The 25,722-nt window shown below is 27.1% G+C and overlaps 2 protein-coding genes across 2 annotated transcripts; both read left to right on the top strand.

Moving 5' to 3' along the window:
- LOC145835311 (secreted frizzled-related protein 1-like) lies at positions 1-23,820 on the top strand. The gene is made up of 4 exons (XM_082942883.1): positions 1-539; positions 2,148-2,228; positions 5,498-5,949; positions 22,773-23,820. The coding sequence occupies exons 1-3, from the start codon at positions 26-28 to the stop codon at positions 5,947-5,949; spliced, it is 1,047 nt and encodes a 348-aa protein (XP_082799009.1). The 5' UTR covers positions 1-25; the 3' UTR covers positions 22,773-23,820.
- LOC145835310 (secreted frizzled-related protein 1-like) lies at positions 17,052-22,780 on the top strand. The gene is made up of 3 exons (XM_082942881.1): positions 17,052-17,582; positions 19,610-19,690; positions 22,318-22,780. Exons 1-3 carry the CDS (start codon positions 17,069-17,071, stop codon positions 22,770-22,772), a joined length of 1,050 nt encoding a protein of 349 aa, XP_082799007.1. The 5' UTR covers positions 17,052-17,068; the 3' UTR covers positions 22,773-22,780.
- Positions 23,821-25,722: the final 1,902 nt, after the last annotated feature.

The following is a 25,722-nucleotide window of genomic DNA, read 5'->3' as shown; positions in this document are numbered from 1 at the left end:
CAGATTTATCTAAACAATCTAAGTAATGCGCGACAAAACCCAGCTACTTTCTCTTTTGCTGGTCGTCATCACCATGACAACCACCACTAGTGGGAGCTATGTGGGCAGCAAATTCCACTCTCAAGGGGGCAGCCACTTCACCTGCGTGCGCATTCCCAACGACCTGAAGCTGTGCCACGGAGTCGGCTACTCCGACATGGTCCTCCCCAACCTCCTCCGCCACGAAACGCTGGTCGAGGTGAAGCAGCAGGCCGCTTCCTTCGTTCCCCTCCTCCGCCAGGGCTGCCACTCCCACGCCCGCATCTTCCTCTGCTCCCTCTTCGCTCCGGTGTGCCTGCAGCAAGTGGTGGGCGCCATCCCGCCGTGCAAGCAGCTGTGCAGTGACGTGGAACGGTCGTGCGCCCCCGTCCTCAGGGAGTACCAGTTCGATTGGCCGTCCATGCTCAACTGCAGCCAGTTCACGGATGAGCAGCCATGCGTGAACCTGAACAACACCGTCTCACAAGTCCCGACCTCCCCACCAACACAAACCTCCATGCGTTAGTTTTGATTAAATGTATCATAAAATGTTTAATGTAACATTAATTATTAAATGTGTACATTTTGAGTTTTGTGTGGTTATTGTGTATTCATTAAAACTGATTATATAGTTTTATCAAAAAAACTCTGTATTACATTTTAGTTATTGTGTTTGTTATATACGCAACATATATACTACGTATACGTTTTTATTCTCCCAATTTTATACTTCGACGATAATTTATGTTTATTTACCTGATTCAAACCGTTTATCAAACTGAAGTTTCTTAGTTAAATAAGTTCTTATAACTTTCCTTGTTTATAAAACTTATAATTTTAGATTGAAATAGATAAATACTTTTTATTTACGTGTTAGTTGAAAGGGGTTGCCTGCTTTGTTTCAACACAATCAATAAATATTAAGTAAAGCTTTGATTACTAAAGAGTAAAATGTTTATTTATGTTGTCTATTTATTAGTTTTAAATTATCAAGAAATAATATTTCAAACCATTTTAAGAACTACTTTCAGTTGAGAAGTACTTTTTGATAAAATTGTATTGAAAATTAAGAAAAAATTACAAATTTTTTATTAAATTATTAAAGCTTTGTTTCTTAGTTGCTAAAATGAATTTATTATATTACGATTATGTAAAAATATTTTATTTACAAAAAAAATTTAAAGTATTACTAATTTTTTTTTCATCCAACCATCATTTAAAAATAAGCAATAAAAAGTTTAACGTACTTTAAAGAATTATGCATAATCAATTTAAATAACTTACCGCAGCTTAAATGATTTTAAAATGACAGATTGAAAAACTAAAAACTCTAAAAAAAATAAATTACAAAAATCACTACCATTCTAGCTTTAAATATACCATCAGACTTAAAAAGTAAACGATCAGACACTGTAAGGTATTTGTACTCAAATTATGAGCAATTATGCACGGAAAAATTTGTCAATTTTATCAAAATTTCTAATTCATATCGGACAGGTAAGCGTGTTTGCTTATTTCGTGTTTACTTTCCAAATATCATAGAATTTTGTTACATTTTTTACACAGACAGGTTTCACAACATTTCAGCAAACATTAACAAAGTTTTATGAATTTTTATTCTTACTTAATGTTTTTATCCCTTTGCAAATATCGTAAAACGTAAAGTACAACCAAAACCCGACATTGAAGGTTTTTAACTCAAATTGTTTGGACAAGGATTTTTTGTATATTTGATCGATAATTAATAATTTTATTCCTTCTACCTAAACTTTGAAACTTTTTTTTTTGTCAATGTTAATGTTAATAAAGTTCTAAAATAATTAAAGTATATAAAGTATAAATTTCGATTTAAGGATATTTGAATATCAGAATATTCACATATTGAAACATAAAATTAATATCTTAGTTCTTTAGTCTTCTTGTAATTGATAAAACTATTTTTTGATTTTATTCCATTAACAGTTGCTTAAAAACCTGTTTTTAAGCTTTTTTTTAGTTTTTTTAAGTTTTTTTTTCCAGATTTTTACCACTTTTTTTAGTATTTTATATAAAAAAAATAATTGTACAATCAAAAAAAAAATTAACTATATCTCAGTCCAACAATGTTAAAGTTAACTTTATTATTTCAGCTGGTGTGTGTGCACCTTGTAGAACGATGGGTAAAGTTAAGGTGGAAACCCTAAACGACAACTTCTGTGCATCTGAATTCGGTTAGTCAAGTGTTTATTACTACTATAATATGATTTGATAGTTTAACTTTTTGACCAAGTATTAAGTTATACATATATATTCAATTTGTTTGCTAATAATGCACGAAAAAAAATCCGTTATATATTTTATACTGTATTTCAACTTTTAATATTATTTAAGTGTATCTCAACAGAAGTAAGACTCTTTATTTAGATAAGAATATTTTAAAACAACAATTAACTAAAAAAATAAAAAAAGTATAGAAAGCTTTCATAAACTTCTTATTTAAATAAAAACATAGCGATTGTTAAAAAGTAAAACTTTGAGACGTGTCAGTATTTCAATTATTTTACGAAAATATTTATCTAAAAATAAACACCATACTTTTGTAATAAAGATGTCTTTAAAAATAGAACCACACAATGAAAAGAATAGTCTCTAAAAAACACCAATATAATCTTCCAGACACATAACAAATAAAGATAAAAATATATATAATTAACAAAAGTATGCAACAAATTTCGAGAATAAAGAGATGACTGTTTAAATATATTTTAATAGCAAGTAGAGAGTTTTTATATGAGAAGGTAGATAAGATACCTGATAAAAAGTGAATAATGAAGATATTTGAAGAGTTATCTTGATAAAACCAATCACGCTGTATATATATATATATATATATATATATATGTATTTATTTAATTATATAAAAACTATAATTCAAACAGCTGTTTCACACATTGAAATGTAAAATTTCATGTGATCGTCAGTAAGTTACAGTTTATTATAATAGTGAACAGAAATTTCGATTTTAGAATTTTTATAATAATTATGACGTAGTAATGGTACAGTTTATTGTACGATTAGCTGAATTTGAAATACGCTGTGAATGTTATTCTATGCTTTTTAAAATCGAAATTTCTGTTCACTATTATAATAAACTGTAACTTACTGACGATCACATGAAATTTTACATTTCAATGTGTGAAACAGCTGTTTGAATTATAGTTTTTATATAATTAAATAAATATTTAGCTCCAATTTGATTTGTCGAGCACTATCGATCAGAACTTTGTATAAAACCTTTAATATATGAGTATATATATATATATATATATATATATATATATATATATATATATATATATATATATATATGTATAGTATATGTCGATACAAACGATTGTCTCGCTTAAATACCATTGTTTCGATTATACGCCAGTCCAAACCTTGTGACAAGCCATTATCTGTTTGTATAGAAATTAATTTTCACGAGATTAAGCAATCCGAATTGTTTGCAATATTGCTACTTTGGCATTGTATTTGTATTCAGAAAAAGCTTTGCACTTTGAAAGCATTTTATAAACTTCATTAAATAAACATATTATTTTTGAAAAACATAATTTTTAATATTTTTCAAATAAGTATGTTTTACTTATTTTAATTTTCATATGTACTACTATATTACCACACATTTAATAAGCAATTTGAGAAATAGTTCTTAAAAGCATCTATAAAGCATCGGGTAAAATATTTATCATGAAACAATTCAAGTTTGACGAACAAATTTTATTTTGTTATTACCAAATAAATACGTAGACTTGTGTTTACAATGTTTGTTTAAATAGCTTGCGATTAATTTGGGATAATATGTTATAAAAACATAATTACTTGTGAAGTGAAACACAAACTGTAAGGTTGCCAAAACGTTTTTTTTATAAGATTTTAACTTTATTTTGATTAAAATTTATTGTTTTTATATATAAATACAGATAATAACTGATTTATTGCTTATAAAAATCTTAAGTTTAAAAATTTAAATTTGTAAGTTTTAAGTTTTATCGCAAACATAGGATAACACAGGTGTTGTTTTTCAAAAAGTAAGTATGGTTATAAGAAAATTACATAGAAAAAAATTATAATTGTTTTTTTAGTTTTTGAAGAATTGTAGGCTTAATTATATAAAGAAGAACAAACTAAATAAAAATAAAAATATCGTTTTTTAAATAGATCTTAAAAGTATTATTCACAGTAATTTCAAAAGTGCAAAATAAACTTACTGTGTTTACATTTGCGCGTAATTAAATTAAGTTTATATTAAGTAAAAATACTTCTACTAACAGAAAATTTGTAAACTTTTATTTTTAGGCTTACACATAGTGTCTAACATCATTTAAAACTAATGCTAGTTATTCTTAATTGAGAAGTTACTTTACTTATTTAAATGTAAAATACACAAAAAAGTGCAAATTAGTAAGTGGTTAAATAGTTTGCTGAAATAGTTTCTCGTGTCAAAGTGGTTTCTTAATAATATCATGTATTTTATTATTATAAAAGTTTTAAAATCAAGTATTTTCTTTTGTAAACAACTAGGTATAATTTACATTAACCTGGTAAAACTAAAGTTTTTATAAGTTTTCTGAATTTTTTAGTATAACTTTCTTTAAATTAAACAAACTTGCGAAGACTTTTTCTTGTTTGTATAAAACAGGATTTTTCAAACTCTTTTTTGTATCAACAATGTTACATAAAATTATAAATAAATCACCTCTTTAATAAATAACAATGCATATGTCTATTTGGTTTCCTTGGTAGCTTCTTCTAAGGTCACTTGCTAAAGTCCTCCAAACCCTGGTCTAAGCCAATTAGAAATTAAACCACCTATAGCTTTAGCAGTGCTCTGAAACTTAAACTAACAAATAAAGCGTTGGAAGTATTTACCTTGTTATTAAGCAAAATTAAAACTAACTAAATACTAAATCAAAGTAAAATTAAGCCGGGAACACGAATAGTTTAAAATAATTTTCTAATACAGTTTAAAACGTTTTTCCAACACAACCTTTCCAAACTTTTCAAAATGCATAAATTCTTAAATTAACAAGACCAGTGTATTTTTTCAAACTTAAACTACTGTACAAAAGACCTTTATTATTACTACGTCATTTTAACTATAAAGTTTTCGAATTATAAATTTTTGTTTAACACTGTTAATAAACTTTAGTTTTACTGATGACTACATGAGGTTATATATCTCATATACGAAACGGTCGTATAAACCTATTGTTTTTTATATAGTCCAATAAATATTTAGCACCAATTCAATTTGTTGAGTACTATCGACCAGAACTTAAAAAAATACTTTAATGTATATATATAGTCAGGATCTCCAGGATTTAACGCCTTTTAACGTTACATCTTATATATATATATATATATGTATATGTGTTTATTTTAAAGTATAAACTAATCTATATACATGGTATAACGTTCAAACATTTTTTCTTCACAGTGGTCAAGGTGAGAAGCAAGAAACTGACGTTCAACCCGGAGATGGGCATCAGGGAGCTGACGGCATCGCCGAGGCGGAGGATCGTCTACAAGAAGGGACCTCTGGATGCGAGGGATCTGCGCAGGATGAGGCTGATCATATCGGGCAAGGGGTGCAAGTGCTCGTTGCTCATAGGCGACGCTTCGTGGTCAAAGAAGAAGAAAAACAAGAAGAGGATCCCTCGAGGAGCTTCAAGTGGTAAGAAAAAGAAGAAGGATAAGAAGAGGAGGAAGAAGAAAAGGTATACTTACCTGATCATGGGGAGAAAGGACTCGAGGGGATCGAGGTTGCTTGTCACCGAGATATACAAGTGGACGAAAAAGAACAAGGCGTTGAAGGCGGCTGCTGCGAAAAAATTCAATCAGAAGGCGTGTCCATCGTTCAATCCCATCATGCAACAGGGTGGCTACTAGGTGGCGACGGAGAGTGAATTTCCATACAAGTCGTGGAGCAGAAAATCGGTTTCAAGCCACGTTCGAAACCATTGATGGCCGAGAGCTAGCTAACCAGCTACTTGTGAATGTTACTGACTAATGGTAGATTACCTGCGAAGGAAGAAAACAAGGTTTAGGGAGATTCGTCTGACGAAACTCTCGACTCTGCTTACCTCGCCGAATATAACCATCTCAATTTTAAACAATTCGTTCAAATATATGAACACTTTATAAAGCTAAAACTTAATTTTACAATCTATGATGCATTTGTTTGATAATAGGAAACGATATTGTTTTTATTGTTTTTATTATAACTATATATCAAGCTTTTAATACACTTCAGTATGATACTTTATTAAAGTTATTTGTTACAAAAAAATATAATATATACATTTTTGGCTAATAGATACAGTTTTCTTTTAAATAAATTACATTTTCGTATTAATACGCTTAAGAACTTTAAAAAGATTTTTTTATAACAAATAATTTTATAACAATCTTTATAATCTTTACAAACACTTGTTTTCAATTGATTAACTTATGAGTCAAGTTTAAAATTATAATATTTAAACCTACGAGTTCAGTAATCAAATCAAAAATCATGTTTGTATTCAACTAAACGAACGTTTATTGAAGTGTTAGTATAAATTTCAAAATGAAAGTGTTTTTTGCATTACTATTACTTTAAGTAAAATACTCTAAAATAGATCAGTGGGTGTTTTATTAAATCAATTAAAATACTTAAAATTAATTAAATGTTTTTAAATTTAAGCATATTTATATTTTAATGCATTTTAAATTTTCTTCCTAGACTAAGAGCGATTAAATTAAGTTAAAAAAAGTCGTTTAAACCTTTAGAAATAAAATAAAACTAAATTGTAAATAAAAACGTTAATTTCTTAAATCTATTTTATTTTATAGCAAAATACAGTTCACTTTTATAAAGAATTTTTTTAGAAAAGTGAAGTTTTGTACTTATAGATAGAAAGTGTATATTTCGTTTATAGTTTTGTTTAAGTAACAACTCAAATAAATTACCAGCGACTATATTTTTATTTGCTAGTTAAATATAAAAATAATAGTTTGTAAAATTTATGGGTGCAGTGCATTCAAAAACCTGCAATTATTTTGCATATGGAAAACAAGACTGAAAAAAAAACAGATGCTAATTTTATCTTTTTAATCTATAAACTATACCTTTACCCCGAACCTACTTTACCCAAACATATAATAAAGTTTTAATTATAAAAAATAACATAAATAACATCTAGTTAATCTTAGTCTTGTTTGGATATATGCAAATTAGTTGCAGGTTAACCCGAAGTTTGTTGCTATACATTTTTAACTTCTATAGCAGACATATATTACTAATAGAAAATTATAAGTTTAATTGTATAAAATTAGCTTTAACCAAATATAAACACTCATACATCCGTATAAAGTTTTTGTTTATACTTTGCGGTTTGCAAATTTGACAATTCGGATATTGTTTAGCAAATGGCGTCAAAGAACTTAACTTATTATATTAAACACTTGAAAATATAAAGTGTGACAAATAAACACTTTTCTTTCATTAAATAAATCAAAGAATAAGTCTAACGTGTCCTGCAATTTTAACTTTTATACATAAAGTTATTACTAAGACCACTAGCAGCTTAATACATAGTTTTTATGTTTAATATAATCAAAATAAGTGAATCTCGATAGATAATTGCAAAATTAAATTAAGATAAAGACAAAAAAAAAAATTAAGCCATATATTGTTAATGCATATGTTCCGTAATTGCATTACCATTTGAGTTAATGATATTGATTTTTTAACTAATTTAAAAGCTTCATTTGAAATAACTACAAAAAAACTCGTTCAAACATAAAAGTAAATTCGAACATGCTTACCCAAGTGAGAGTATTAAAACACATTTGTATATTTAACTGTTCCTACTTTAACAGCTTGTTTAACAATAGTTTTCTTTTTTAACTTAACTGTTAAGTTAAAGCTTTTATCTAACTAAAAAATCATGCAAATTTTCAATAGTAAAAATTAAATGTGGTTTAACACAATTTTGTTATTTTCAAAGTAAATGTTTATGTTAACAAATTTGTAATTTAGAATAAAATATGGGGAGTATTTGATAAACTGTTTCAAAATTACAGTCAATTAAATCTATCAATCATACAACCTAATATACACAAGTCACACAATTTAACAATACTTAAATGTTCTAATGTAAACATTCAACTCCACGAAAAAGGTGTGATTATTTTCTTTTAATAAATTTATTGTTTATTTTATAAATTATATGTTTTATTTTAATAAATATCTTGCTTATTTTATGCTATTCTGACATGATCATTTTAAACTTTAAAATTTTTAAAACAAAGTATGTTAAAAATAACAAACACTTTCAATAAACACAAAATTAAAATTAGTATATAAATTTATACTTCCTTTAGGTACTTTATTAAAACTATAATAATACAACAAAATACTTACATTCATCATTATTTTATATGATAAACTAAACATAAGTGAGCGTTATATTATTTTGAACTAGAGTTTTATAAAAATAAAGAGTATAGCTTTTTATAACACAATTTTGTTATTATTTAGTAATTTCTGGTTTAAATGGAACTCATTTATAAAGGTCGAACTAAGTTTATTAGTAGTATCAATCCTTTTATAGAATTATATTTTTATAAACTATGACAACACTTAATATTATAAACCAATGGAAGCTTTTATTTCTACATATTAGTATGTGAAGCTGTTAAGCAAAACTACATTAGCCTAAAACTGTAAAATAACTTTCCTTTAAAACATGTGAGAGATAAAAAACGAATACAAAAAAAACATATTCATATATAGTTTAATGTAAAAACAGCTAAGTTTACTTAATTGCTTACCAAGAAGAAAACGTTGTTCTTGATAATTAGATGTTACGGCGTGTAATATAACAAGCCAACATAAAATTAAAACAAGCAAACACACAGACCGGTTTGGCAGAAGTTAAAAATAGCAAGTGAAGGATTCGTGAAAAGAAATATGTGTTTGTTTTGGCATTAACTTGACTTTTTTAAAGAAAATATAACGTAACTGTATACATTTTTTTGCAGTTTAAAAAAAAACTTAACTTTAAAGTGCAGCAAATATTTAAAAGTATTATGTCAAAAAATTCAATAAATTAGATGCATTGATTGAAATAATGTATATTATGCAGTGTAACTGTTGCTAAATCACTTTTATTGAAATGGTAATTACCTTATTTCTCCCATAAAAATATATTTAAAACTTTTAGTCTGTTATCGGTTTAATTTACAGAGTTGACAAGCAAAATGTTTATGAAAGTTATATTTTAACATATGGACATACATTTTCTTTTTTTGATTTTTATAGGAGTTTTTGCTTGGCAATTAGCTTGAATCAAAACATTATAAAGATTCTATAAAAATTAAACATAAATAAATTTTTAAATACACTTTATTTAATCACTATTTTTTTTTTTTGATAAATAACTTAAAAAGTTTTCAACTTAAAATTAAATAAATTTCAAATGGTAGAAGTCGTAAAAGTTGTACAACACCAACACAGTTTTACATTTTTTATTTTCCACAATTTTTTTTTAACTGAATCGTTTTACCACTGTTGACTCTTTTTAAAATGTAATTATTTGCTTGTAAAATTAATCTGAAACTAACATAAATTACTTGCTTGTAAAGTTTATCTGCAAATTAACACAGCTTATCTGCAGTAAAAATTAAGCTGTAATTTACCTTTTACAGTTCGATTAAAAAGATCGTTCAAGTAATTTAATCCGTTCGAATTTGCTATTTTTTTATTACTTCCTTATTGAGAAACGTAGTAATTTGCTGCTAAGTTTACTGCCGATTGTTTAATTAATGAAATTAAATTATACGAATAAGCGAATAAATAAAGTTGTCTCACGCATTTAGTTAGTTGATTTTTTATAATGAACAGTAATTTTTTGATGCTTCGTTTAGATAATCAAATCAAAATTTAATCCAATTGAGAAGCTGTAAAAATAAATTGATTTAAAAATTCATACAAAGTTTTATTTTTTAGTAAAAAAGATGAAGACTTTAAAACTAGTTTAATAGACAAGTTTATGAAAATTTAACCCATAATAACTATTACTTGTTAAATATAGTTAATATTGTAAAGTTTAATTTTTAACTACAGATTAAAAAGTAAGTGAAGTTTAGTAAACAATCTACGTGCGCATATCGCAAATTTAATGATATTCTACAAAGTTTTGATATTCATAAGTTTGTTATACAAAATCGCAACACGAAAGTAAAGGAGTCATATGACAAATAACAACATTTTAAAAATAAAATCAATCAAAAATTCTAAAACTTGCACCGAATCGAAGATATTTTTGATTCGTGATAATTTGCAGTTTGCGACGTAACAGAATTATTTTTTACAATAAACTTAAATTATTTTTATTAGTCCATCTCGTGAAGTTGACATTACTGAAATATTAGTCACAATATTTATTACGTCATTGTTGACACCCCTCTCGCTTGTCACACAATAGTCGTTGCCTGTCAAACCGACGAAGGTTGTGAATTTTGAACAATAAAATAAAAAGCAATAATGTTGTTTCAGCTGAATTTCCAAACAAGCAAACTCATGGTAAGTTGGTTTATTGTTGTAAATTCTCTTTTTAGTATAATTTGTACTTGGTCAAGATTTATGTTCTTCTTTATACTTAATCAAACTGTATGTTTTATAAGGAAATGTTTTGTGTTCAAGGTACATGGAACTAATTGCCGGTATTCGAAATTGTTTATATGGAAATGTTTTTTAAATGACAGTGGTATTACGATATTCTAAACATACGTATCAAGTAAAGTTTGTTTTCTTAACTTAAAAGCTATGTTTGCAGTAAAAATATTTCGTTAGGAATAGTTCAAACACAACGACATCTTACTATCAGTTAATGGGTTGTATTTAATCGTTGTGTGTTTGTCTAGCCGGCCATTCAAAGGTAAAAAGTAGCAACATCTTACTTACATAAAAATTAAAGTATTTTAAAGTAAAATTTTACTGCAAATATGACCTATTATGGCACTAACATCAGTTGATACAAACAGCTGTACATTTTCGTGCATAGCAAAACAGTCAGATAGGTAAATGTGTTTAAAATAAGGCAGGATTGAGCAAACAAAAGTACATATACTTGATATGGTACATTTGTAAAACATCAAAAAAGTCATGTAAGATAAAAACAAGTAAAATCTGGTGTCTGTCTGCAGGTGATTTTGCTACGTGATCAGCAGAATGGTCACGCGACGATCGCTATATTATGACGTCACAAATTTTGTCAACAACATTAATCATTTCGTCACAATAGAAACTTAAAAAATAACGATCGGTAGCTAGAGTTTATTGAACTTTAGGTTGCTTACAATTTCTATAAAAATAAATATTTGCGAAAATTTTCTCGTGTTAATACTTTAAAATTTGTTTTGTTTTTACTTTTAGAACTATGACAAAGTTTAAAGCCTTACAAAGCATTTGTCCGTTACAAAACAAATTTTAGTTTTCTAAATTATGCTATTATTCATTATTTCAAGTTTCGTTATTCACTGTAAATGGAACAAAAATGTCACACTTATTTTTTTTCAATTGGTTTTTGTATTTCTTAATAGCTCATTAGGCTACTTTAAGGCATTCCTATTGCCTTTTACTTACTTCTTAGTGAAAGCTGTGCAAATAAAAAGGCTACTAATTCTACTTAACGTTAATTGTGACGTATTTTGTTGTTTAAAGCCACTTGAAAAGTTAAATTTACCCACACACATATTACATGCGGGTACAAGTTTTGATGTCAGTTTTTCTTGTGTTGGCACAGTTTAAAACTTGTTGGTTTTACTTTGAATATAGACGCAAAAGGTAAAATTTTGGGTAAATACGTAATCCACTTAAATACACGTGTGCAACACAGAAGATATTAAACAATACAAAATTTAAAACTAGTTTCGTTGAAAGTGTACTCATTCAAGTTTAAATTTTGTAGAACCTGTTGTAATTTTGTAATTATGACGATCAACAAGTAAATTAAGAACAACAGATTTTTAATTTTTTTAATTATAAATTTCACCCTACAGTGACTTCTTTTTTATCACTCGACAAAAATTAAAATCAAACTAAAAATTTATTTATTTTAATTTGAGCTTAAAGACGATTTCTCCAGATTAATAAAAGGCAACCAAAATATCAATTTACTGCCAAGAAATCAATCAAGAGCAACTTATTTTGCTTAAACCCTAATTCCTCGTTTGTTCGAACAATTTACCTATGTACACATGACCGGGGTTTGAACCCTGATAATTAATCGGTTACCTAGCAACGACTCCCTCTGAGAAGAAGTCGATGGCCAAGTGCTGATAGAAGCCATTCAACTGTAAGAGGTGTTATTAATGAAGACAAACAGCCCTAGCAACCGAAACTTGTTGATATGCCAACCTTTGATAATTTTCAGATATTTGTGATTTTAACGCCAAATCTAAGTGAACTCTCCAAATTTAGTTTTATTTGAATTTTAGTTTAATTTGCTTTCTTAAATGTGAAAAAATAATTTATTAGACTTTTCTATTGTTTATAAAATCTTATTGATATTTTTTATAAAGGAAACATATTTTAGCAAAATGTTGCAGTTAATTTTCAAAAGTTTTCACAAATGTTCAAATTGTACCTCCTAAATTTAGTTAACTCATAATCATCAGTTTTTTAGATGAAACAGGCAACTTGTAGCTAGTGTTATAACTTATGTGTAATTAACTACTAAATACTAGGTAAGAGCTAAAATAAAGAGTTTTTCTGTGTTTGTCGTTTGTCTTAACTTGTGATCTTCTGATATTTCTATATAATCAATTTTTTGATCATTAGAATAGTTAATAGGTAATTACCATTTATCATGTTTCAAAAAAATCATTTCAATTGTCAAAGTAAGAAGATAAATGTTTAGTTTGAAACTAAATATTTTTTATAGTTTAAGTTTAATATGATTAATATTGACATTAGGCAAAAACTAAAATTAAAATTACTCATAAATTGAGACGTTCGTCAAAGCTATATTTGGCAATAACAAGTCTTAGTAGTCAAACTTATTTTCCTTCCAGTATGTTTGTTTTTGTTTTCCATTTTTCAAATGATAAAAGTTAATGTTAAAGTTATCTAAAAAGACTACTTTTTAACTTTCTCAAAAACTTAAATTAAAACCATCTATACAAATGATATAAACAACTGACAGTAAACAATTTAGTTTTATCTAAATTGTCGCAACTTCTTAATATTTATGAAAAAGATTTTGTCATTCTTAAGTATCTTTAAACAGCATTAATGATATTAACATCAAATTACACTAAAAATTAAAACAAAATACAAAAATTTAACAATTAGTTTTCATCATAAATGCATAGTTTTTAATGTTATTTGAAACTCTAACTATTTTTTATCAAACATACACTTACAAGACGAACAGATAAATGATTAAATCGACTTTTCGTAGAACATGATATTAATATCAACCCAAAAAATTAATTTCAGTGGCAACCTTGTGAAAAATATCTAGTAAAATTTCATGCCACATATTTCACAAGATACTTATGTTCATGTTACTAATACAATATGATTACAAATCTGATTGTATTCGACACTTTATCAGCTGATTTGCAGTAAATTTAGGTTTATTCAGTTATTAAATGACTTTTGCAAGTTTTATGATGCAAATGTTTTTCTGACAAAACTTAAAGTTTTTACCGCAATTCGATCATTAATTAGTATTTAAATAGCCAATATGAAATTAATTTGTTGAAATAAGTTTGGTTTTTATTTTATATTTCGCAATATATAGTAACTAAATCTTATGAAAGCGATTTTACCACAACACATTTGCTTTAAATTTGTAACATGCTTGTTAATTTCAAGTATTAACTAATAAACATTTGTTTAAATGTGCTAAACGCTGTAATAATTAGTGTATACTGTTGTTATAAACTAAAACTTTGCTTAAATACTAACGTATGATTATTTAGATAAATGTAGAAAGAAATAAAACTACAAAACAAAGTTTTATATTTTAGATTAGCCAGCCAGCAAAATCTAATATATATTAATATCTAAATGCAGACCACTTAATACTCTGCAATTAGAAATAAATTCTAAGATATTGGAAGATTTATTTTCATCCCGAGCAATTTAGTTACTATTTTCACAACGGTGTCATTATTACATCAATTAGATCAAAGTAACACACTCCTGCAAATAATCCAAATGTTATGTCGTGTATTAGTAAAGTCTTTATTAATTATCCAATTAGTCTGAAAATAAGCTCTTTTATTTTTTGGTTTGGAACATAATAAAAAAGACCATAACTAGGTTTAGGTAAAATGTTTATTTAAAAATGCAGTTTTGTAATATTATTTTGTTTAAGATTTGAATAAACTAAAATTTATCGAACATGAGCACAAACATTTGATTAAATTTACAAGTACACAGTTAAAATTAAGTAAAGTTTACCATAAAATCAATGTTTTATTAAAAAGCAAAACTTTTATTAAAAGCTGATAGTAAAAAATATTTTGATGACAAGTTTACTTATAAATCAATGTAAATAACAGTTTTAAAACACCTTGCCATATCTTATGTACGAAAACAATGTTTTAAAAAGTAGCTGTAGGGAGTTTAAAGCTGGATATTAGATAATACAGATAAATTTTATCAATGTGTACAGCTTATCTTTTAATCGTAGTGAGATCGATAACCTTAGATAAATATTTCAACAGGTTTCAATAAAAACATTCTATTTACAATTTTACGAAAAAATTTGTTTAATGTAAAGCTAACATTTAGAACATAATTAACGTTTATAACATACAGTTTTAATTAGCACTATAAAATTTAAGACAAACATTGAACTCGTAAAATTTTCAAAATGAACATTTTCCTGTTTTCAGATATTTGTAAGAAAAGTCTAATTAAAAATTAAGATTCATAATTTAACTTTTACATATGTGTATAATACAACTCTAGTTGTTTTTATTAGTAATTTATACGTACATGTATATATATAAATGGTTTAATTTATTATGAAAATCATACTAAAATACAGTTAACTTAAAGTTTAAAAATTATTTATAAAATATACTTAATTTCTGTATTTTTATTATATTTTGTATATAAACTTTATAAAATTTTAGATTTCATGACCACTTAATTTAACTATTAGTAAGACCATACGAACGTGTTACACATTTATGTAAAGCTCTGTGATTATTCACAAGTGTGTCGGCGGTAATTCAATAAAAAGCAGATTAAACTTTTATGTCTTCTCATATATTAAAAGGTTGCAGCAAATTAATCTACTAAACATTAACACTAGTATACTGACTTTCATATAAATTAAAACATTAAATCACTTTATGAAGTACTATCTAATGCACTAATAACTAATAAAAAAATTGAGATTTTTGTTTTATTAGTGGTGTTATTAATAAAAAAGAAAATGTTTAGTTGTAACAGTAGGTAAAAGTTCTACATTTCAAATAATTTAATTTGTTTTTTTTTTTATTTTTATCGCTTTCATTTTGAGATAAACAAATTTTGACTTATTCTGATAAAATTCAAATATATACTAAATAAAAAGTAATGTTAAAGCATATGTTTAGAAATAAGATTCACGACTTTTTGTTTTGTTTGTTCGTTTTTTTAACAAAAGATGGTTTTGTATTAAAATACAAATAAAATTTCTAATAAGTATAAAATGCAGCTTTTTTTTTAGTTATATTTATTTTACAACACAAACTGTTTTTTAACATGTACTTTTTTTGACATGTAAAAAACTTTTTTATCTTAGCTTAGTTAAATTTGAAGTATTATTTATCTTAAACGACATTTTTTAGTTTGTTTTTTTAAACCTAAAACCATAAAACTGTTTTTTTTTTTAATTTTATACATTGTCTTTGTTGTCTTTTAACCTAAAAAGCTTGCTTAAGCATAAAGTAATTAGTGTTAGAAAGTATAAAATCACAAAAACAAGCATTTAAAAGTTCAACTGTTATTTTTTAATTTTTTTTTATTAAAGTTTTTAAAACGTGTTACTAATGACTGCGAACCATAATAACTTGCCTACAAAAAACTTTAAAATCGCTTAAACTTAAGCAGTGCGATAATCAATCGAGAAAACATCAGCCTTGGAACCCTCTTACGCCTCGTAGTGGCCAATATTACCTTTTTCTCAACTTGCAAGTAAAACAAGAAGCTTAGTGGTTGTTTGATTCATTAATCGTTGATAAGCAACAAGCAAGCTTCAAGTTACAAAATATTTAATTAATGTTTCTTTAAATTAACAAGCTAGCTAATTTGTTTGTTTAAGACTAAAATATTTTAGTTTTGTGCCATATAAACCTTTTAATACTTGTATTGGTTTTGTTTCTAGTAACGAAACAGCTATGTTTATTGTTATGTTTTTTTTCAAATTGTTGTTATTTGAAGCAGCGTTTAATGATAAGCAGCTTATCTTGCTTTGTGCAAAGCTCGCCAGTTGAGCTTGTAAGCTTATTTCTCAGAGAAAACTATTTTTTTTTAGTACGTTAGTTAAAAATTAAAAGTACTGCAGAACATTTGGTTTGAAATATGTTTTGTCAAAACTTTAGTATAAAAAACCTTAATCTATAGTATTCAATTTTGTCATATTTAAATTTTTAAAGCAAATGCCTATATAAAAAAATGTTAAAAAGTATTGTACAATTTATTAGTTAATAAGGTTTTTGTATAAACTGACTTTTATAAACCTTAACTAAACTGCTCATCCACACTACTACTACATTTGTAAAAGAAAAACATAGAATTTTAATAAACATAAATAACTTTGTATTTTGTAAACAACTAGACAAATAAACTAATTGATTTTCAGTTTTTAGTTAGCATTATGAGTTATACTATCAAAATTCAAAGAGTCTGATAATACAATATATTAAATTTAAACCAAGAAGAACTGTTAAATAAGATTATAATTATCTAGACAATACTGTACTTTTAATTTTCAGATTTATCTAAACAATCTAAGTAATGCGCGACAAAACCGAGCTACTTTCTCTTTTGCTGGTCGCCATCACCATGACAACCACCACTAGTGGGAGCTATGTGGGCAGCAAGTTCCACTCTCAAGGGGGCAGCCACTTCACCTGCGTGCGCATTCCCAACGACCTGAAGCTGTGCCACGGAGTCGGCTACTCCGACATGGTCCTCCCCAACCTCCTCCGCCACGAAACGCTGGTCGAGGTGAAGCAGCAGGCCGCTTCCTTCGTTCCCCTCCTCCGCCAGGGCTGCCACTCCCACGCCCGCATCTTCCTCTGCTCCCTCTTCGCTCCGGTGTGCCTGCAGCAAGTGGTGGGCGCCATCCCGCCGTGCAAGCAGCTGTGCAGTGACGTGGAACGGTCGTGCGCCCCCGTCCTCAGGGAGTACCAGTTCGATTGGCCGTCCATGCTCAACTGCAGCCAGTTCACGGATGAGCAGCCATGCGTGAACCTGAACAACACCGTCTCACAAGTCCCGACCTCCCCACCAACACAAACCTCCATGCGTTAGTTATGTATACATCTATTACGTTTATTTTATTATCAACTTAAATGTGTACCTTTTAGATTTTGTCTCTGTTAATACGCCTACTAGAAAAATGTTTAATTTCAAAGACAGGTGAAACAGTTATGTCACAAGGAGCCATGTGTTGTAATAACGTTCTATTGTTTGTTATACGCACATATACACTGTTATAATCTTCGTTTATCCTTTTTTACGATTCAAAAATGATATCTATTGATAATGTTCTTCTTTAAAAATGATTACCCAACTGGATGTTTTTTTTTGTCTCCGTTTAAGTTTCCTTGTTTATGAAATTTAGGGTTTTTATGCTTACAAGGAATAAATGAATACTTATTTTATACAAAAGAAATTACTTGCTTTATAAAAATTCAATCAGTAAGTTATTCAGAACACTTGAAATATAAGTTGAAAACAAAGACTACAAAGGAATGAACCAAATTTTATTAATTCATAAAATTCTTTTACTTGTTTTATTTCATAAAATTTTACTTTAATTTTTTCAAAAGTTACTTAAAGTTTTGGTTTACTAGTTGATGATTAAATTACTATAAAATATTTACTTCAAACATATTAGGTATTGTCTTAAAAAAGCAATAAAAAAATTTTCAATGTACAAAAAAGCTAACAAACAAATACAATCAATAAAACTTAAACTTTTAAAAATGTTCTAACAATTTTTTTTGATCATTTTAATCTCATACACCTTAGCCTAAGTAACTTTGCTACAAACTTTATAAAGTTTATTTCATAATTATTGAGATTAAAAAACATAAATATCTACCAGTCTCGCTGTAAATGATGCATCAGAATGAACCAGCATGCGACAAGACACTACAAGATGTTACAAGCCGCTTTGACTAAATTATGATTAAGCTGTCCAAAAATTAAGAAGAATAATATACGCTAAGCACATTTGTCAGCAGCAATATTTGTTACTTGAACAAAACCTCTTAAAATAAGCTCTCTTGTATATACCGGACAGATGATCATGTTTGCTCATTTCGTGTTTACTTTCCAAATACAATCTACTTTTTGTTACAATTCCTCCACAGACTGGTTTCACAACATTCAAGTAAACATTCTGAAACGTTTACGACCTCGCATTTTTTCTTAATGTTTTTAGCCCTTAGTAAACACTGTAAAACGTAAATCAAAACATCAAGTAAAATCAGGCTGTTTGGTAAATGAGTTTTTAGATATTTTACGATTTGTTTAACTGAAATTTATTTTGCTTGTTAATTAGAGCTGAACTTTGGAACTTTAAACTTTATGTCGTCATTATTAGTTCAATAAATAATTAAAAATTAACATTATTATCAACTTGAAAGTATATAAACTTAATTAATTTATTTTAATATTTTATATTGTTTTGTTTTTTTTTATAATATATTTTAGCTATTTTTTACTTATGTTTTTACTATTACTATTACCCCTGACCTTTATTCTCAATTGGTAACTTGTTTTTCATTTTATTTATTTTCATTAATTCATTTGTTGTTTTTTTTTTTTCTTGATTTAAAAAAAAAGTTTTTTTATATATTAAATCTCGTGCAAAAATGACCCTTCGTGCAAAAGTGTCACTTACTGCATATTTGACTCGTTCCCAAAACGTAAGATTATAACCATTATTTTATATTCGTCTTATGACAAATTAGAACTTTTAATAATGGAAATAAACAACGACTAAGCACTTTAAAAACACTTAATACAAACAAAAACATAAACATTTTTTCCCCACTTGAAGTTTGTGTCAAAAATAAATATTGTCTCTGGAATTTTAAAATAATAATTTTCAATCAAAAGAATAACGTCTAAAAATTTCAATTTTACTTAAAGTACTTTTTTTTTAAGTTAAGGTTTTACGTTATGGTTTCTTTAAAGTACTTTTTCTTGCTTTATACCACTTTTATTTTATATTCTATATAAAAAATAGAATATTTGTATATTTTTGAAAATATTTTTTAACAATTAACTAGTACATCAACTAAAGAATTGTTATTATTTCAGCTGGTGTGTGTGCACCCTGTAGAACGATGGGTAAAGTTAAGGTGGAAACCCTAAACGACAACTTCTGTGCCTCTGAATTCGGTTAGTTATATTTTTTTTATTTCTACTGTGTTTTCATAATCAATGTGTTCAAAGACTTCCACAAAAAACTAAATTAGTTAATTTATATAAGCAATATATAAAATAAAACTCATGACAAATTTTCACACTTATTTTAGTCTCAATCTACTCTAAAGTTCTATGATAAACCTTTATTGTGGTATATACTTTCTAACCCACAAAATGCTAAAATAAAAACTATACACTTCAGAAAAATAAAAAGTTTTTTAAACTTTCTTCTTAACGAATTTTAAGTCAGCGACTGTGAAAAACTTCTAACTTTTAGACAAATAAATATTTCAGTTATTTTACGCAACTATTTATTCAAACATAAATACCAGACTTTTTTAATAAAGATGTCTTTAAAAATACAACCACACAATGAAAAGAATAGTATCCAAAAACACTAATATAATCTTCCAGACACCTAACAAATAAAGATAAAAATATATATAATTAACAAAAGTATGCAACAAATTTCGAGAATAAAGAGATGACTGTTTGAATATATTTTAATAGCAAGTAGAGAGTTTTTATATGAGAAGGTAGATAAGATACCTGATAAACAGTGAATAATGAAGATGTTTGAAGAGTTATCTTGATTAAACCGGTCACGCTCAAAATGTAAACTTCTTTTGTTTTATACAAGATTGTTTCGCTTGTATACCTTGGGTATTGATTTGATTATACGCCTGTCAAAACCTTGTGATCAAACTAAATCTGATTTAAGTAAAACTTACTAGTAACAATTTTAAGCAAAGAAAATTGATTGCAATATCGCTACTGTGTATCTGTAGTGTTGGTAAAAATAAAAAGTACACAAAAACTGATGATTAAATTTTAAAAGTAGAAAGTTCGAAGAAACACGAATTTCAATAAACATAGTTTTGTTGTTAAAAATATATTGATAACTATTTACTATGCTTTCATTAAGTATGAAAACATTTATTTTACAGTTATTTTTTTTGTACTTTACACTGTTCTACTAACACAATTTTTTAATTACTGTGATAAGCACTTTTTGAACGTATCTAATAACGCTTTAAGTAAACAAAAATTAGCACAATGAAGTTTTCTTATGAAAACATTAAAGCAAAACAAGTTTAACATGCAAATTTTATCGCGTTATTACCAAACAAACAAGACGACTTGTATTTACAATGTTTGTTTAGTTAGCTTGCACTTAATTCAAGATTATAATTTAAACCACGAAATTAGTTGAAAAAAAAAGCTTTTAAGCTACCTAAATTTTATTTTTATTGCAACTAATCAGCAGTAAAACTTATGTTCTACATATACTATATATACAGCCGAACTGTTACTTCTAAATAAATTAAACTTTTTATTAATTAAAAATGTTATGTATTTATAGAAAAAATATGCTGACACAGGTGCTGTCTTTAAAATATGATTTTGGTTGTAACAAAACTAAACTAAATAGGCCACAAACAATCTGGTTTTAATTTAGAGTAAACTTAAGTTTTTATTACTGTAATAGATTAAAAATATTGGAAAATAAGTTTTCCTTTACAAATTAATTTTGGAAATACTATTTCAAAGCATTTTACATCTATACATTAAACTTTCTTTTGCAACTACATCTTAAAAAAAAGGTTCAAATATCAGTAAAAGACTGTCAAAAATACAACATTAAAAACTACTTTTTAAAGTATAGTTTTAGCCTAAATAAAATACTTTAATTACTATTATATATCGATTATAATTAATAGTTTTATTTTAATTTATGAGCTAAGTTACGTTGCATTTCTAAAAACTATAAAACTGCAAATTAGTTGGTGGTTAGAATTTTTGCTGAAAATAGAAAATCGTGTCAAAATGGTTTCTTATTAGCGTTTTATTGAATAGTCATGAATGTAATATTATTATTTATTGTTGTATTTCCTTTTGTAAACATTTAGACATAGTTTAAAATTGTCTCTTTAAACAACCCTTGTAGCTTACTTTTTTTTATCAAATAACTTTAAGAATTGTTTCAAATTATAATAGTCTAGAAAGTGGATTAGTTGATACAAGCTCAAATATTTTATACTAAGAATCAACTAACTTTAATTTCATTTTTAAGACCGACACCTAGTTTCCAGCTTTTAAAATAGTCAATTATTTAAATTATTTAAAGTATCTTAATTTTTAGGACAAGTATTGCAGAATCTTAGTACAAAGAATGAATTTTGGTTCTATATAGATTTTTAAACTTCTATAGTATATTTTCATAAGTACTGTGTCCATGTACAATTTTTTTTGATAATTTTAAGCCAAGGTTTCCCAGACTATTTTTCATTATTATTTACTTAGTATAAATTAAAATAAAACGAAGCACTTTTTACTAGATATCGCTCTTTTGCTAAGTAATTACTCATTTAGTTATCGTTATCTTAGTGCTTATAGCTACCTGAATTCTAAAATTGCACCAAGAGATTGTTATATGTTCACTTTAAGAAACTTGGTCTAAAACAACTAAAATTACACCCGAACTTGGACTTAGTAATGCTCTGAAACTTAAACTACAAATTAAGTTCTTAATGTGTATAACTCTTCATTAGATTTAAGGTTATATATAAATTAATTTATTCAAACATTTTTCTTCACAGTGGTCAAAGTAAGAAGCAAGAAGCTGACGTTCAACCCGGAGATGGGCATCAGGGAACTGACGGCATCGCCGAGGCGGAGGATCGTCTACAAGAAGGGACCTCTGGATGCGAGGGATCTGCGCAGGATGAGGCTGATCATATCGGGCAAGGGGTGCAAGTGCTCGTTGCTCATAGGCGATGCTTCGTGGTCGAAGAAGAAGAAAAACAAGAAGAGGATCCCCCGAGGAGCTTCAAGTAAGAAAAAGAAGAAGGATAAGAAGAGAAGAAAGAAGAAAAGGTATACTTACCTGATCATGGGTAGAAAGGACTCGAGGGGATCGAGGTTGCTTGTCACCGAGATATACAAGTGGACGAAAAAGAACAAGGCGTTGAAGGTGGCTGCTGCGAACAAATTCAACCAGAAGGCGTGTCCATCGTTCAATCCCGTCATGCACTCGCAACAAGGTGGCTACTAGGTGGCGACGCAGAGTCGTGTAAAATTATTTACACGCTTTTGAGCAGGGGCTCTTTTATACGTGAGGCTTCCATAGGGTGGACTTTTCGATGGTTACGTTGAGCTAGGGTCTAAAACATTTTTAATCTGTGTGTTTCTTGTCTTATATATTTTAAAAACTTATTTTTTTTTAGAAATTTAAACCTAACGAAATGATAAGAAAATTGAATTTTTTAAAATAAATATTTTTTCTTTTTAAATATTGAGTATTTTTTTGTTTAGTTCAGTTGTTTTATATTTAATTTTCTCTGTAAACTTTGAGTAAACTGTTTATTGCTAGATTTTTATTTCCGTACCTTTCTAATGCGCTTAAAACCTTTTTTTTTGGTTTATAAACACAAACCTATCTTAATTCATTCAAGCATAAAGTTTTACCTCAACATCAAAACCAACAAACGATCTTTAAACAATTTCTCGGAAAAACTCGCAATGGGGGCATGTATAATAAGACAAAAGATTCGGAAATCAACAGGCCACCCACTACTGAAGTAGCTGTGATCAGTCAACCGTATCATCTGCTGGTGGCTCATTAGAGCTGACAAGAAGCCCAGTTGGCACACTGCGGGGTTGTCGCGTCACGCCTGAGTGATTTCCGCTTGTAGAGGGGTTGTTTGTGGAGCCTCTACTACTTCCGTTCCCCCCACTTGAGAGGGAGAGACTTTTTGCGCAGACGCGTTTTAAACATTTCAAAATATTATTTTAACCTTTTATATAAATAGCTACCACCTGTGTTTGTGTTTTGAAACTTTCAGCTACTCGGCTGTTTTTGTTGTTTCAAGTTTTCTGTTATTTTCGTAATCATGTTATTACTATTTATTTTCTCCGCTGATTTGTTTCGAACTTTTTGCTTTCGTGCAGTTGTTTTAGTTTGATTTCTGTTTGCAAGAGACAAAACAACAGCTTTAAGTTATGTAAGAACTTACTTATTTTTAATTATGTTTTTCTTTAATAAAGAATAAATGGATCATATTTAAAATAATATTTATACGTTATGTGAGAAATTAATATGTTTTAACTCAAGTATACTTTTTAGAAACATTATTCATTCGTTGTTTTTTTAGATTTGTGCAGAAAATATCTTTCTAGAATTTTTTACTTCTAAATAAATGAAATTTTAGTTGCAATTTGTAATTAAAGTGTTATTTAGTGTTAGCTAAAAGTATAGAGGTTTTTAATAATAAATGTATTTCTTTAGTAAAATTTAAGTTGAAAAAAATAAACTCCATAATCTACAATAATAGCACAACGAAATATAAACAGTTCTTGAAATGTTTTAAACCTACAAAATTCAACTGAAAACATAATTTCACGGTTTTGACTTTAATTATTATATTTAAATTCAATTAGTTAGCTTCCAACTTTTTAAAAATCTAGTCTATCTAATAAGTTAATTAAAAAATCTTTTTCTATAAAAGTTTTAGTAAGTCGTTCAAGTTACAGAAAGGATCAAATTTATCTGTAACTTTTAAATTGCAAAAAAAAGCTGATTAGTTAGATTTTTAACATTCGTCACAAGTAACAAATAAGTTTATAATTAATTGTTATAATAACCCTAGTTTTCACTTAAAATGCTCATGTGAAATGTTTTACTATGAATTTGGTTAGGAGTTTGAAATGTATTAAAACGAAAGAAGTTAAGAACAATCATAAAATAATAACAAACATACTGTATTTAACAATATGATGTTAAACATATTAAAAATAAAACTTTTTCTAAAGTTTTGGATTTCTACATAACATTAAGTATAAGTACTCTAATTTCTTTGGTAACTTTCCAAATAAATTAGGTTTTTGATATATCATAGGATTTTAATCTTATCTGTTTCAACAATTATTAAGTTTATAAGGTCAAATGTCTACAGGTTCGTAGAATGATGTTCTTAAAATACTCAAAACCCCACATTAACAGCTGATTTAGACATAACTCAAAATAATTGGAAAGTTTAACCTATATATTTTGATGTTAAAAGGAAAAAAAATACCCACAAAATTGCTAAAATACTTTTAATGCCAAATATAGGTTTTTAAAAAGAATTTTAATCTAAAATTGAGTTTCTAACAAAATAAAAATTAATTATTAAAGTCGTTTGAGAGTTAACTATCAACAGTTAAGTCTTTTTATTAAACTTATACTTGTTTTTCAATAACCAATACCTATGTTTATAAATTAAACAGCTAGATTACTAATTGCAAAAGTATAAGTTCACATTCAGTTCATGAGAAAATTAAATTTAAATTTGATTAGTCAGCTTTTTAATCGTAACTTTAATCTAAAGTTAAACTAATGCTTTTTTTATTGGTTTAACAATTAAAGTAAACTTCGAGTACTATTAAAAAACGGTTTAGTTATTTAAAAGTTATAGTTAATGAAATGTTTTACTTTTGAAACAATTAATACATTTATATTCAAAAGTGGTATAATTACTCAGAACTGAATTTTTACGAACTAATAAGAAAATGAATGCTTATAAAAAAATTTATCGAAGCTCGTGATGGAGAAAATCACAAAATAATCATTTTTAGAGGAAGTTTGTAATTTATTTGAGCTGACTAAGACAAGCTGTAGTCTAAAAAAAACTTTAAAAACAAAAATATTTAATTAAATTTAATGAAAGTATGCTAAAAAAAACCACAGTATGATTCAAGTTTGAAAAATTAACCATACATCACTTTTTATTAGATAATTAAAGCAGTTCTTACCAAAACTAACAAATAAAAAACAGAAAAGTTTTTGAAACAAAGCTAGACTGCAAAAATAGCCAAAAGAGAAAATGCTAAAATATTAATGAGATTTCGAGGCTTAGTAACTTTTGTGTATTTTATCTTATCATCATGCCAGCGCATTATAATTTAAAAGTAACATGTCAAATTTTTCGATGTTATCTCTTATCGAAAAGTTCACGGGTGAACTA

Source organism: Thalia democratica, chromosome 4 (assembly GCF_965202585.1).
Source record: "Thalia democratica chromosome 4, ktThaDemo2.hap1.1, whole genome shotgun sequence".
Lineage (NCBI taxonomy): Eukaryota > Metazoa > Chordata > Thaliacea > Salpida > Salpidae > Thalia > Thalia democratica.
The sequence above is the reverse complement of the archived record's forward strand: the minus strand, read 5'-3'. Positions and strand labels throughout refer to the sequence as shown.